This window comes from Enoplosus armatus, chromosome 19 (assembly GCF_043641665.1).
Source record: "Enoplosus armatus isolate fEnoArm2 chromosome 19, fEnoArm2.hap1, whole genome shotgun sequence".
NCBI classification, from domain to species: Eukaryota; Metazoa; Chordata; class Actinopteri; order Centrarchiformes; family Enoplosidae; genus Enoplosus; species Enoplosus armatus.
The window spans coordinates 10,918,456-10,934,186 of record NC_092198.1 but is presented as its reverse complement, the minus strand read 5'-3'; the positions used below and the strand labels follow the sequence as shown (position 1 = coordinate 10,934,186).

The window sequence follows — 15,731 nt, the reverse complement described above, 5'->3', positions numbered from 1 at the left end:
AGGCTGTTGGCGAGGCGTCGGTCGTTAGCAGAGTTGGGGGCTCTTGGCTTGTAGTTGGTGATCTGCCTGAGCCCCCTCCACACAGAAGCAGAGTCGTTGGAGGAGAACTGGTCTTGTAGTCTCTCTGAGTACAGTCGTTTAGCTTCCCTCACCGCCTTGCTAAACTTGTACTTGGCTTCCGTAAACTCTGCTCTGTTGCCACTCTTAAACGCCTCTTCCTTTTCCAGCCTCAGCTGTCGCAGTCTTGCTGTGAACCAGGGTTTGTCATTGTTGTAACTCACCCTGGTCCGAGTTGGTACGCAGCAGTCCTCACAGAAGCTGATATATGAAGTCACAGCCTCTGTGTACTCATCCAGACTGTTGGTAGCAGTCCTGAAAACATCCCAGTCAGTACAGTCCAAACACGCCTTCAGGTCCTCTGCAGCTTCACTGGTCCACTTCTTCGAAGTTCTCACAACAGGCTTAGAAAGTTTTAATTTCTGCCTGTATGCGGGAATCAGGTGGACCATGTCGTGGTCAGAGTGTCCCAGTGCAGCGCGGGTGACGGCGTGAAAAGCGTTACTGACTGTGGTGTAACAGTGATCCAGAGTGTCCCCCTCCCTGGTGGGGCATTTAATAAACTGTTTGTATTTTGGGAGTTCGTGTCTGAGATTACCTTTGTTAAAGTCACCGAGGACAATAACTAAGGAGTCCGGGTTGGTCTGCTCCGTTTCCAGTATCTGGTTGGCGAGTGCGCGCTGTGCGTCCTGCACGTTGGCCTCCGGTGGAATGTAAACACCGACCAGAATGAATGAAGCGAACTCACGGGGGGAGTAGTAGGGTTTACAGTTTATGAAAAAGGTTCACTGTCACGTCGTTACACCAGCTGCTGTTGATGTAGAAACAAATACCTCCACCCTTTGTTTTGCCGGAGAGGTGCGCGTCGCGGTCCGCTCGGAGTAGCTGGAATCCGTCCAGCTGCAGCGCCGCGTCGGGAGTTCTTTCCCCCAGCCATGTCTCCGTGAAGCACAAAACAGCAGATGAATAAAAGTCCTTGTTTCTCCTCATCAGTAGCTGGAGTTCGTCCATCTTATTCCCCAGTGAGCGCACGTTAGAGAGAAATATTCCGGGTAGCGGTGTGCGTTGTCCTCGCCGGCGAAGACGCACGAGCGCACCGGCACGTTTCCCTCTACGTCGGCGTAGAGCTGCAAAGGTGAGAGCACCTTTGACCAGAATGTCCCATAAAACAGTTAAAGGTGCAAGAAATTCGGGAAACAAATCCACTGGAGTTGTTCCCCTGATGTTCATGAGCTCTTCTCTGGTGAAAGAGCTCCGTGAACCAAAACAAAAAACACTGTTTACAAACAACTATATATACAGCATATACTCAAACTGCTGGTTGTCATGTGGTGAAGACTCAGTTCTGTAGAGGTGTGCAGACTGAGTTATGAAATAGGCCAGCAAGATGATGTCAGGCCTAAAGGAAGGGCAGGTTCATCTAAAATAACACTAAACACACAAAAAATTAATAAAACTAAATTCAGGGGAAAAATGACCTGACGCAACAGTCAAATCATATAAAGAAATGCATCAATAAATATGACAACATCTCGATTAAATGTTCTGGTTGAGGACCCCAGACTCTATGAACGTCACTTATAAGCTCACAAAATCTCCTTACGTGCCTTTGAAGACTGATGTTTTGCCATCGTTGCTAAGCTTCAATGTCTTGTGTCTTGGAGGTTTAACTGCATCTGCTCATAGATGTGATCTTTTGAAACTTTCCAACTGCATTTTTGATCTATTTGAGTATTTTATCAAAATACTGTCATACCTTGGTTTCTGATTCTGTAAAACTCTGATTTCTAAACGCATAAACAATGAGTCAGCAACAAATAAAGTTTGAACTTTAAATTGTCTGGTTTGACAGAGAGCTTTACAGTGCCCACATGAAATGGACTGGGCAGTTAGAGAGTTTGGGTTATAAGGGATGTGCTTGTTGTAGAAGAATGGTGTCTGTCATTGTCGACATGTCATTGTTTGAATTCACTTCGTCTTCCTCATCACTGTCCATCTTGCTGGAGTTTCCAGGCAGGGAGTCTTCTTCTGAGTCACTGGCAGAAAAGTCATCCTACCACTGGAAACGTTTGCCGCTGCGACTCCATCACCTATAGTTGATTTAAAATGTTGAACATGCTCAGTGAGACAGGCTACCTGGGTCAACAATGACAACAACAGCAAAAAAAATGTTGTCATGAAAACTACAACTTTGAGATGAAGAAAAGCATTCAGTGTTAAGAAATCAAAAGACTGCATTTAGTATGATAAAATAAAAGTGCCATCGAATTATGAAATTGTTACGTTATGGTTAAAATTATATTGTCCTGTCCATAACACATTTCAGATTGATACTCCATATATGTTTATATTTTTGATCATCCAAACAAAATATTTTACTGTGTTTCATTTAGTTTTTATAATGTATGTCAGCAGTTTTCTCTCCACTGCTTTCAGCTAATCATTATGCACTTTCAGGAATAAGACTTTAATTCTCAGCCACAACAAAGGCTTTACTGTCATGGATCCATCTGATCCCTGCTTCCCATCTCCCTCGTCTGGCTCCACTTTTCCTGTTTTGTCTGTTTTCATTTCTATCATCTCTGCTCTCAAAAAAATTGCCACTCCTCACCTGTCTACACCTCAGTGAACTCAATAAACTCTGTCCAGTAAAACATTGTTCAGGCCATTAACAAACTCAAGCATGGTGTCTGTAATGTCATATTTGTTGTCTGCAGTTTTGGAAAACAGAAAGTATTCACGTACAGCTGATTTGCTTGATCAGTTCAAGGTTTGGCCAGCAGATGACAGTGCATGACTATGGCTACTGAGCAGATCTGGGAATACTGCAACACATCTTCAGCCCAATACAATTTTACAAAAGACAGAGACTAGTACTCGGATAATATCCAAAGTATTCCACACTGTGACCACATTTTCTCTACGTGTAGCAGCTTTATTTTTAATTGATTTCTGTGCATTTATTATGACAATATTAACCAGCAATAAGTAACTTTGTTTACCCGCTAAGACCAATAGAAAATAACGAAGAAGATGATGATGGTAAAAACAACTGTGAGCGTAGTTAAATTAGTGTTTAAATTACAAAGGAAGGTTGTGATTTGAATAGTCTGTAATCTCAGATTTCACACATACAGGCTTTGTGTAGATCACCATTTTAGATAGATAGCAGCTCCAAAAGATGTTATCAGGGTTTTCTAATTCTGGAGAACACTGATTTTCTGTAGTGACCTAAAATAATGAAGGAAAACAACTTAACATTTTCCTCAGTTATATTTCTGTTGATAAACCTTGTGTGGACATTTCAAACTAGATGCAACTGAATTTTCAAGCAACTTCTCAAACCAACAATGTCAGACGGTTGGCTGGACGAGTCCAGAGAGTTAAAGGTTTTATGGGTTTTCACCAGGACACCTTCCCCATGGTCCTCTTATAATGTAAATCTTTGTGGCGAAATTTTTTTTTCACTTTCCCGTCCTTCCCAGGAAGTTAGAGGTCAGAGGTCACCTACACAATAACCCCCTGGATCTGTTAGACATTCAGTGTCCTCCATATAGACACTCCAGCAGACTCAATTAACCGTGGACACATCCTTGAACTCCAGTAGAAGGACATTCTCCCTCATCAACATGCCACCCTGCTGTGATCTTATTGAGAACATCATTTATATTATTCCTACTTAAATTATCGTTCATGCATTTGTAGCTTTTGCACCAAAGATCAAAGCTCCTCTAGTGAAATACGAAGCCACTCTGCTGAATTGGTTTCATTCATATCTTTTGACCTGGAGTGGCCTCATCAGTCAATAATCTGCCAGCACACTTGGACGTCACCAACATTGTTGTATAAGGTTGCTGACGCACGGAGGGGGGTAAAGTCCGCTATACACTGATGCGGGACATTTGGCAGTGGTCAGTAGCTCAAGCCCTTTGCAACCAGGACGAGAAACGTTTACCATTCTTTACTTTCTTCAGTTTACTCTCTAACTTGATGTGCTCATTTTCTATGGACGCTGTTGGATATTCACTGGCAATGTCAAGACAAGATTATGTAAAAATGATTATTAAATATATTCATATCATTTCTCAATAATTAGAAACAAGGTTTTAAGGTGTAATAAAGTTAAACTTTTATTGCAAACCAAACATGGTCACATAAATCTTAAACAATTTTACAATTTACAGTACATTTAACATGAATTGTTACATATACATATTTAAGCATACCTTTAGTCATTTTTTGTTCAATATACATTAAAACTAGTACACATGACTCCAAATATACAAACAAACTTAAATATCGTCAAACTGCATTACAGCAATATTAAAATGGAATGTCTCGATGTTGTCGGCCCCGCTGAGGGCCGCCATTAGTTTACTGTGAGGCGAATGGAAGACTACATGAGGGGGACACGGTTGGCAAGCAGAACTACACAAACACTTCTGAACACATCACTCTCTTTCTCACCTAGCAGCAGTGCTCTCTCTTTCTCTCTCTCTATCAGCATTACCGTTATTGTTTTATGTGCAAATGAAGATATGAAACAAATCCTTTGAGTTCCTGCGTCTCACGTGTTACAGACAGAACAGGTGTATTAATTCAGTGCTACGTCGTATCTCTCTGGTGACCGCTGCTCCTACGTGACAGTAAGGTCGACACAGACAAACCCAAAAGATGTGAGTTCTGATGGAGAGAAAAAAATAAAGGCACATTTGAGAGAACCCCCCCATAACATTCAGCTTCAAATGTCTCCCTTTTCAAACACACAGAAAGTAAATGAGAAGAAACTAAAGCACCAAAATGAATGTCATCCCCAAGCTACTCATTCAAACTCAACAGGTCCCTGTGGGTGGTTAGACAGAATCTCAAAAAGGATGTTTCGCTACAGAGATGAAGATGGAGCTCCTTTTCAGGACTGGTACAGTACAGTCCAGCCTTTCTTTTTTGAGAAAAGGTGGAAGTCAGTGTGTGTGCTTGTCGGTTGTGGTGGCTTCAGGGTCAAGCTGCCTGAGCTATGTGCAAAGGACCTCCACTATTGGGTGAGGGATGGGCAATTGAAGGCTGCAGGGCGCTTGTGTCTGTTGTGGAAGGTTGAAGAATTTGTGCGTCAGTAAATCAGGGTAAGATGGAAGATTACAACCCCAATGAGTCCTTTAATTATGGCCGGCATCCTCTTGTAGCAAGTCTTCTTAAATGCATTCAAGAGATGGGGAGATCGTGGCAAGTACACATGTGTAAATTCTTTGCAGATGCAGAGTTGTTGCAGAGAGGTTGGTTCGGAAATAGCCATCATCCTGATGGGAAATGTAAAGTGGGGTCAAGATGCAAGTCCATGGACATGCCACAGTTCATGTCCCGTGAGTCTGAGTTGGTGTCCATATTGAGTGCCTGTGTTTGAATCCTATAGGTAGGAGTCCATAGATGGGGCGTAGGAGAAGCCCACAAAGGCCTCGGCAGCCTCTTTGATGCTGGCCGTCACGAGCGCGCTGTCTGGGGAACAGCCAATGGAGCTGGGCACCGGTTCATCTGTGAACTCTGGATCAAAGTGCCGCAGGTCGTTGGGTCCCGTCTGGTGGGGGAGGAAGGAGGGAAGGAGAGGCAAGACAACAGGGGATTAGTCAGACTGTAAAATACCTTGCCATAATTGGCAATGTTTTAATTCACAGCGAGGATGTTCCAGGCTCTTGATCTAGTTATGTAAATGTAAATTCTGAGGACTAAGACAAGAGTCTGTGTTAGAAAATCATAAATCTGCCATTATAAGCATTCATTGGAGTATTAAAAAGGAACGTACCACGTTGGGGTTGAAGGGAGGGGTGATCTTCTTGGCATTGAGTTCATCCCAGTTGATGGGGGAGAAGAATATGTGGTTCTTGATTTCAGTCTGTGAAGAGACATATCATTGACAAAAAAAATGAAATTATGCCCTTTAAACACACGTAATATGTAAACATGCACGCTGATACAAACATACGATTGCATGACCAGACACTTACAAAGTCCTCTGTGCAGCCCAGCCTCTTGGTACGGTCCTTCTGCAGCAGGCCCTCCAGCAGGTGTCTGGCTGCATTGGAAATGTTGGGTTTCAGCTGTAGTGGCTTGTTCAGGATGTTGTCGTACATCTCCGCTGTGTTACGGCTGTAGAACGGAGGCTGGGGAGGGACGGAAAGAACTGATTAGCATCTTGGCAACGTAGAAGATATTAAAGGTGGGGGTTGCTATAGAATGATCTAAGGTGAATGTGAATGTTACTCACCAGGCCATAGAGCATCTCATAGAGAACAGCTCCTAAGCACCACCAGTCCACCGTCCTGTCATACGGCTGCTTGTGTAAAACCTCAGGAGCTAAATACTGTAGAGAGAAGAAGACAGGGAGAAGTGGTAAGTTACTGAATATTACAGAGGGCTGTCAAAACACAAAAACAAGGGATTTCTGAATCACCAGATATTTTGTCCTTACCTCTGGCGTACCGCAGAAGGTCGACGTGGTCCCGTTGGGTTCAATGTTCTCCTTGCACAGGCCGAAATCTGTAAGAATGATGTGTCCCTGTGAGTCCAGCAGGATGTTCTCTGGCTTCAGGTCTCTGTATACAATGTTGAGGGAGTGGAGGTAGCCCAGTGCACTGGCGATCTCCGCTGCGTAGAACCTGGCTCTGGGCTCGAGGAAGCAACGTTCTCTCTGTAGGTGGTAGAACAACTGGAAGAAAGAGAGAAAAAGAGAACAAAGGTTATTGCAACAAGTGCTTGCAGTAACAAAACCTAAAAATGCCTCGATTGTGTTACAGATTGTCTATAAAATCACATGAGCAGAGAGACTGGAAATTAGAAGGCGAGAGACGGACAATAAAAAGACAGATGCAGAGACAGGGAGGAAACCGGATGGGAGGAAATAAAGAGGCAGGAAGGCGACAGCTTAAAAAGTTTGACATGGGAAGACAGATGAAATGAGGACCAGAGGTGGAGTGAGAGAGCAGCAGGAACGAGGGGAAGAAAAGAGAAAGGAGAGTAAATGCATCCTGTTTCCTGATGAGGCCCATATTTAATCAGCACTGTCTTTGCCCGTCCAACAATCACAGGAAATTAGCTCGATTAGACACACACTGAGCCCGAATGGCGCTGCTAATTTTGGCCCTGAGTCTCTCCCGCTGTCCCAACCCACCCCATGATTTCCTGAGAGGTGTTTCCTTTAGAGAAAGACAGAAAAAAAAGGCAGAGAGCGGCAGCTTCTATTCTGCTTCTCATGAGAGGATATCCCCTCTGTCTGTCTGTCTGTGCTTCTGCCTCATCTTTACCTCTGATTCCTGCACTATATTATTCCTCTAAAAAACTTCTGTCCCTTCCCTTCGTCCTCCAACTGCATCCATCTTTAAAATGTCCTCCTTCCCTATTCATTCATCTTTAAGGGCCTTCTTTAAATAGCCCAGCTTCTCCACTTCTCGTCTATCATCTCTGCTCCGTGTCCTTATCTTGTCTGGCAGCAGTTCAGCCAGTAACTCACCTCTCCTCCATTGATGTAGTCCAAGATGAAGTAGAGTTTGTCCGCTGTTTGGAAAGAGTAGTGCAGGCCCACCAAGAACGGGTGCTTGACATTCTTTAGCAGCACATTCCTCTCTGACATGATGTGCTTCTCCTGAGGAACACACAGAGCACGGGGGTTAGAGAGGTTACAGAGGTAGACCGCTTTCGTTGTATGTGTACTTTTGTGGTTCTAGTTGAAAGCATGTCTGCACGTGCATTTACCTCCTTCTTCTTGAGGATGGCCTTTTTCTGCAAGACTTTGACTGCGTAAAACTGGTCGTCTGTGCGATGGCGTGCGAGCAGGACCTTGCCAAAGCTGCCCTTGCCGATCACCTTGAGGAAGTGGAAGTCGCTGGGTTTGGCAGAGGGGTTGGAGGATGGACCGAGGTTGATCTGTTGGGATGGACTGGGCTGTTAAGGAGGAAAAGGAGGGGGAAGTTAGAGCCATAATATGAGCCACAAAATGCACGGTAAACAAATGATATGTGTGTTATCTCTGCATATGGTACAATGTAAACAAAGGAAGTTTAATGCAAATGTACTTACAGGGGGAGAGGGGTTTGTGTTCATGAGCTCAGCATCCTGAGGAGGACTCAAGTTCAGAATAGACTGAACTTCAGGACTGAAAAAACAAAGAGTTCAAACTTAGTTCATGAGATAACAAAGCATCAAAAGTATCCTCAACTGCTTTTATACAAATCAGCTGATCTGAGAGTCACAGTCAGTCACAAAGTTTCCTCAGAGGACAGATAACTGGCATTTCTGGTTGTGCTTCCCAGCGTTTTTGTCCTCCAGTGAAGGCTGAACAATAACATGAGTCAGATGGTACTCACTGCTTGCAGGCGTAGGAGTTTGTGGCAAGCCTCTGAATGAAGTCGTTCAGGCCCATCCTCCTCTGTTTCATGAAAGCTGCAACACAAGAGAGAAAAAAACAGAAAAAGAAAATGTTTAGATTTCTGAATAAAATGCAAAAAGGTGTCCATCCATGTCATGAAGAATCAGCTTAAAATATCCAGGTATGGTTCCATACCGGTGACTAACGCCACTAGCCCTCTAGATTTGGAGTAAGTCAGTACGGGCTTTTCTGTTTCTGTTTTGACCGTCATGATGAGATGAGTTGAACAGCAGCTCCTGCACTCATCAACTGCCCAAAGGCAAAATCTAACGATCTTTCTTTTGACTCTTGTTTTATAACAGGCGCGAGGAGGGAGGAGCTGCCCCACCCACACCCACCCCCCGTGGTGGGCGTGATCCCACGCAAACGTTTGGTCTGGTAAATGGGCAGTGAGCGGATGATCGATCCCATTCTCAACCAATCAGAGGCCGTTGCGCTCCCAGCGCGTCATAGCCGCACCTCAGGATGTGCTTGCGTCAAAAAACATAGGGAAAAAATGGGGGGAAAAAGTTATTTGCCACCACCACGCACTGAAAGACCTGTCTGTACTATTTGCACATATGTTTGTGCAGCACCATAGCAACTTTGCTCAACATCCAATATGTCACACAGTCTGAAATTGTCACCAAGACAGCAACCTCTCAGTCTACACAAAGCTGCAAAAACAAATCCTATAGGCTAATAACATCCAGATGTGTCCACTAAGTATCATGTGGTGACTATTAATGTTCCAGGAGAGGAGAATAAACTGCAGAATGGAGAAGTACGTAAACATGAAGTGAAGTTCTTGAGATTCGGGATTATTCAACATGCTCCTGGTTGTTTTTGTATCAGTGTACCCATGCTCCCCCGTCTAACCTCACCTGGGTTTGCAACTTGGTCCTATATAAATAACATGATAGCCTCCTAACAAGCCTATCAGCTTCACCGTTTGGCCGCCTCTCAATTAAACCGGCCGGGAGTGACGCAGGTTGCCCCGGTGCACAAAAGACGAGAGGGAGAGCCTGAGCCGAGGGAGGCCCGGTGCCAAGAAAAGCCGCCGCTAGTGGAAAAGTACAGACTCACAGAAACTCCTGGATACTTCCAACTCAAACTAAATCAAAGGGAGAGATCAGACCCAACAATCTGTTTTAACCTACCGGTGAGCCCCTCGGAAGCAGCCAAAACACTTCAATGCGATGATCAGAATGCAATTATGTGGGAAAAATGTCGCTCTGTGCTGCGTTTTGTGCGCTGGCACACTGAGGACCAGTTATGTAAGGCACCTGGTTCAAGTTTTATCTACACCCCTGAGTGGAATGAAATATTATGTAAGACGATATCACCTATGAAGGCCAGACCCATTTTAAAAGGATATTGATCACCGTGTGTAAAGAGGAAGGAGACAGAAACTTAAAGAAAAAAATCCCAACATAAGTGACACTTTATGGAAAACAGCACGGTGGCAGAGAACAATGTTAGTAATCAACTGTAACTTTGCTGCACAATACAAACAATTACAAGGCATCCAGAAAATCCTGCGTAAAAACGCACACAAAAGTATAATTTCACAGGTACTCTGAATCTTAATTGCCTGATTTACGTCCAAATAAAAAAAACCCACACCAGATTCAGTTTCCATAAACAACAAACAAACCTTTCAGATCTGACGGAGCTCTCATTTGGCTGCCTGCAGGGTTCAACAAGTTGCCAAAAAAAGAGAGTTGCCAAGGTTTGCTTGGCACTTTTAACAGACCCCCTATCAGCGAGGCATTTCCATAGATAACAGCATCATAAAACCAGGTCACTGGATTACGGGGTGAATGGAGCGCCCCCCAAATATGTCTGCCAGTGCTTTCTTCCCAACCGCACACACTCCAGACACACAAAGTGAGCTGGGAGCTCGAGCTTCACTTACATAAGAAACTATAAATAGAAATACCACAATACGTCCCACAATAAGATTATCATCGATCAACAACGGATACAAGCAGTATTATAGGAATATTGTTCAGGGGTTTTTTTCGGATGGAGGAACCCATCGCTGGTACTTTCAAATGAATGTGCAGCCTACTTACACGTCAAAGCGGTCGTTTTGTCTTTCATAAGGATGCTTTATTTTCCGAATCACAACAAGGAGAGAGACTTTAGGCTCCTCGGCAGGCAGGTAATCGAAATACACCGCATTCCTCCTCTTGGAGAGTTTCATCCAGAAGATTTTTTTTCTTTCTTTTTTCAGGGCGGAGACGTCCCGCCTCTATTTCCTTCCCCTGCACAGTTTGTGTTTCATGCATGGTTGCATGAGTTTTCCTCAGGGCGGGGATGTGCTGCCTTCAAAGCCTCCTCATGAGCTCCTACTTTCGAGTTCATTGAAAATATAGACCTAGAGACCTTTTCTTGCTTTTTTTTTTTTTTTTTTACAAAACAGACAAAAGTAACGAGTACTACATGTATTTATTTATCTATGCAGCCACCATCCCCTGCAACAAAATTGATTTTTGAGACAAATATTTGTTCTATTCACCTGTAAAGTAAAAGGAAGCACTGAAAAAATTAAAATAAAATACATCTGCATCAATGTTTGTCTACACACATAATGGCAATGAACCTGCACTGCCAACATATCACTATCAACATATTTGTGATCTTTCAACATCACATAAAGGCAAAAACAGCTTACAGTTAAAATGCAAACATTTAGTTTCATCTCTACTAGTTTTTTTCCACTACAGCCGGCTAGCTGAGGTCATCCACCTGCTGAGCTGGGAATTAAAAAGTAACCAGGATTTGGAAATTCACTGAGTTCACATTAATTCAAAAGTTGGGAGCTGCCAAGAAGCTGAGGCCACATTAATTAACCGTGTCTCTTGATGAATTGCTCTCCCAACTATTTTGTGCATGTGCATACAGCCGGGTATTCTCTCAGGATGATGTTCTGCAGATTTTTGTCTTTGGGAGTGTGTGAGAGAGTAGAGAACAGAGAGAATATGTGAAAGGACACACAGATGTGAGGATACAAATGGCAGAGCACTGAACATGTGGACTGGTGAAACGACGCAGTAAGCAACACATCGTGGAAATATGGATCAGACAAAGAATAAACAGAGATGAGATGAACAACATTTTAAACCTTAATCTAGCAACACAGCCATACGTAGCCTTGATCACACTCACACAGTTGCACATATTCACACCAGCTACACTGGAGCAGCTGGAGAGTTGTGGGCTTTGCTGAGGGGCACCTCAGTGATATTGGTGAGGGTACGGCTTTTATCCTGCCTGTCCTGGAATCGAACCAGCGATGCAGGGAAGTAGGGGAGTGTGCCTGAAAAGTTATTAGACTGTGAGAATGCAGAGCCAAAGACAGAGTCAGGGAGATGGCTGTATATAAAGTATCTGTGTGTGAGAGAGAGAGAAAGTGTGTATTCTTACGCTCCTGACCCCTCTCAGAGAAAGTCATTGTGCTCGTGCATGTGTGACTCTGCAGTTTTTAAATATAGCCTCACCTTTTTTTTTTTTACCGCTGTCTCTGTCTCTCCCTTAACTCAGGTCAAATCTATTATTAATCTGTCCCCCACAGCCACCTGATGCACACACACACACACACACACACACACACACACATGCAGAGCTGGAGGGCAAAACAGACCTGCAGGGAGTCTGACAGTACACATGCACATGCATATACATACACACACACACACGCACACGCACACACACACACACATAAGCTGGAGGGCAAAACCAAACCTGCAGACAGACTGACAGAATATGCACACACACACACACACACACACACACACTTTCTAAAACAGAGAGAGAGAAAGGGAACATCAGGTACTTCCTAAACTCCCTCAAGGTGTCCAACGTGCCTCTACCTCACTGCACCACCGAGAACTTTAGAAAAAGATGTTTCTCCTTGAGACAGCACCAGCTGCAGCGCCGCCATCCTTCAAGAGGCGTTTAATCTACAACATCTCACCACTGACACCACAGTAGCAGTCCATGTGGGACACGAACCCAACTCTTATCAGCACTTGAAAGCATCAAGTGGCCAAACAAGTGAAACCTCACATATTGCTTTCTCAAATACACAGAAAAAGTGTTGACCTTGAAAACTCTGCAGTCTTTGCACAGATGTACATGAGGAGATTGGTTTTAAACACTGAATGCTGAGCAGCTCCACTTTGAGAACTAAAACACGTATCGTAACAGGAGAGGATTAAAAGAGAAGATGTTAACGTTACCTCCGCTGGGATGTAAGCCCTGCATCTGTGGTCATAGCCCAGAGTTGAATGAAATGAGAGAGAGGTGTTGAGAGAGGACCAGGAGAGAGGAAGAAAGAGAGAAAGAGAGAGAGAGCAATGCTAACAATAGGTCCACTCAGTGTTTTTCCTGTCTGGCCCTCTCTCCCTTCTGGATTTACAGGCTGCTTGGGGCTTGGGCCTTGAACAAGAGGAGGCTCCACAATACTCAAGCTGTGTGTTTATTGCCTTTCTATGTGTGTGTGTGTGTGTGTGTGTGAGAGAGAGAGAGAGAGAGAGAGAGAGAGAGAGTGGCACCAGTGCGTTATGTAACCCACTAGTGGCACTATCATCGGTGCCAAAGCCAGCCCTGACTCACACACACACTTAGAAGGCCATTTCGTGAAAGGACAGGAAGGAGTTCACCGCAGTGCCAGAGGGGTTGAGGTGGCAGGATATTAGAGTTGTAGTATAAACGCATACAAACACACACGCTCCCTCAGCCCGCCCACCTACAGTGTACCCACGGCCACATACACAAAGACCAGCATATGCCCATAGTCACGCTGTCTCCGGCAGACGACATCCATCCATTAAATCCGCTCATCTCTTTCATCCTCCCATGCCGCCATCTTGTAATGTCCACTCTCCGTGCCAGGGGGATGATGAGGGTGTTTGTGGCTACAGTTGATCTGGTGTTGAATGTGAATGAGCCTCAGTGGTGAGGAACCAAATGACACCGTTACATAAAGGCCTTGGCTATTCAGAGAGGACAGTTAGGCTTTTATTTTACCACTGGACAGGGTGGACGGTCAGTGTATGTGTGTGTGAAGTGTTTGGCTAGCTAGGCTACCAAGAAGTAGCCTACTTATGCCACATATGCATTAGTGTAAATGTGTGTGTCTATGTGTGGGTGTGTATGTTTGCCTGTCTAGCTCTGAAGGACAGGTTGACACAGGTGAGCGATGCGTCATGAATGGTGGAAGAAAAGAGTAAATAACAGCTTCAGAAGGGAGTTGCAATGTTGATATTATTTTTGCGTCACTGAGAACAAAAGTCTGACAACACACACACAGGCTTTGCAATCGCACGTTATGTAAACCTGTTCAGGAAGAAAAGCACTAGAAAAGCAAGTCAGTGTGTAAATGCTGACTAACTGCACTGCAGCAAGCTGGTGAACATACTAATGTGTTTTAATAAGGGTATCCTCAGCAGATGCTCTTTGTTACACGAGAAGAGGAGGGAAAGAACACAGACATGGTTTGTTCATCTGCAAAATTAGAACTCTACTCCCTATAATTATTATTACTGGATCCGTCCCTTGCTCTCCATCTCTCCAGCTCTCTGCTGCTTCCTCTGTCCCACACATCACCACATCACTGTAAATGACTCATATGTGACAGATTTCAACTTTTAAGTGCTTCTAAAGCCGCTAATTGCTGAACTTGGAACAACAGGGTGTAGCAGCATCGCGGCCGAGGCCACAGGAACAGCTTGTCACCAGCTTGGCTAATTGCTTGGATTTCTCTCCATACGCCGAAAACTCCCATAATTAAACAGCCAGACTACTCCCAGGGAAAAACATTTTCATCAGAATAAGCTTCTTGTCACTTTTCTTTCTTGGAGATGTTCCAGCAGGTAGCTGCAGATCTGAGTGTTGTTAGTGCAGTAGCAGATGGTGGAAAGTAACTAACTACATTTACTCCACTTCTGTATTGATGTACAAATTTGAGACACTTGTGCTTAGAGTATTTTCATTTGATGCTCCTTTATATTTATGTGTTATACAACTTTAGTTATTAGTTATTTTACAGATAAATATTTCACATACAAAACATGGGCTTATAAAACATGATGCAATATTATAGATTCAACTATCCAACAGTATATAAGATTAAAATTAGCTACACATCGACCAACTACATCAGTAAAATGCTACTTACACGTTAATGCACCAGTAATAACAATCCAATAACATAATATGTGATAGTATAACATGGCATTTTCTGAATTATGAGTACTTTTACTTTTGATGCTGTATGTAGATTTTGCTAATGTACTTTTAGTTTAGTAAAAGGACTTTCATTTGTTGCTAAAAATGATGTGATGGTGAGTTCAAACACACACGGACACACTCACGAGATGAGCTCCTGTCTTGGCACACGCAAGATTCCCAGCAAAGGTAAAGGTAACCATAAAAAAGGAACAGATAAGCTTTATGCCAAAACATGACACACACTCGTAATGTGTGCTTCGGATTGGACTATGATTTGTGGCAGAAATAAGGGGCATGATGGAAAGTTAAAGTACAGTCACTTGCAGTCATGTTGGCCATAAACAGACGCTGGACCAGTGGCACACATGTAAGCAACAAGCACAGAAACATATTTCTGCTGCAGCGAGAGGCAGAAGCTGTAAACAGATGTAGATGACTGTGTCATGTGTATGATGATCAGCGCTCAGTATTGTGTCTCTAACTACTGTTTTGCTTTCCAAGCCAGTTTCCACAAAACAACAAAATAGTAATCTTGGTTTATGAACAACAGTTATTATCCTGGGAGCTTAGAGGTTGGATTAGAGAGCCAAGTAGTAAGGTAAAGTTACAAAATGTATGTGTGTGTTTGTGTGTGTGTGTGTGTGTGTGTGTGTGTGTAGGCTGAATCACTTTGCTCCCTCAGCCATCAGGTTAGGACGGAAAGGAAACAACAAACAAGAGAAAAATAGACAGAGAATGAATGGAAGAAGATAATTTTTGGATTGATGGTGAAAAATAAACAAAACTGCAGATAATAAAGAGAAATGAGTCGGGACTGACGGCAAGGGATGACGGAGAGAGATAGCAGAGGAATGAGAGTTTGTGCTCCGGAGTCACAGTGTGAAAAGACAGATGGGAAAGAAGGAGAGACGGGAGGAAGTAGAAGAATACAAAACAAGTTGCTGGTACTTACTGTTGTCGCCAGGGCAACAGTAACTGTCTGGGTCTGACTCATTGTGGTAATACAGGTCCATCGCCTGGGGGAGAAATATGGCATTACTTA

General features: G+C 43.7%; 1 protein-coding gene across 6 annotated transcripts in view; it reads right to left on the bottom strand.

The window, feature by feature from the left end:
• Positions 1-4,179: 4,179 nt before the first annotated feature.
• Positions 4,180-15,731, bottom strand: part of sgk1 (serum/glucocorticoid regulated kinase 1) — a 32,412-nt gene continuing 20,860 nt past the window's right edge. For 2 of the 6 annotated variants that reach the window (XM_070926452.1, XM_070926453.1), the window contains 10 exons: positions 15,642-15,705; positions 8,409-8,484; positions 8,122-8,197; positions 7,798-7,986; positions 7,556-7,687; positions 6,518-6,754; positions 6,314-6,409; positions 6,054-6,209; positions 5,852-5,941; positions 4,180-5,626 (listed from right to left, as the gene is read on the bottom strand). In XM_070926452.1, coding sequence (XP_070782553.1) covers positions 5,459-5,626; positions 5,852-5,941; positions 6,054-6,209; positions 6,314-6,409; positions 6,518-6,754; positions 7,556-7,687; positions 7,798-7,986; positions 8,122-8,197; positions 8,409-8,484; positions 15,642-15,705 — 1,284 coding nt within the window. In that variant the 3' untranslated portion in view covers positions 4,180-5,458. Of the gene's footprint in view, positions 5,627-5,851; positions 5,942-6,053; positions 6,210-6,313; positions 6,410-6,517; positions 6,755-7,555; positions 7,688-7,797; positions 7,987-8,121; positions 8,198-8,408; positions 8,485-8,605; positions 8,716-10,106; positions 10,313-10,527; positions 10,637-15,641; positions 15,706-15,731 lie in introns of those variants that run through there. The other 4 variants (XM_070926456.1, XM_070926457.1, XM_070926455.1 and 1 more) reach the window with 4 other exon arrangements.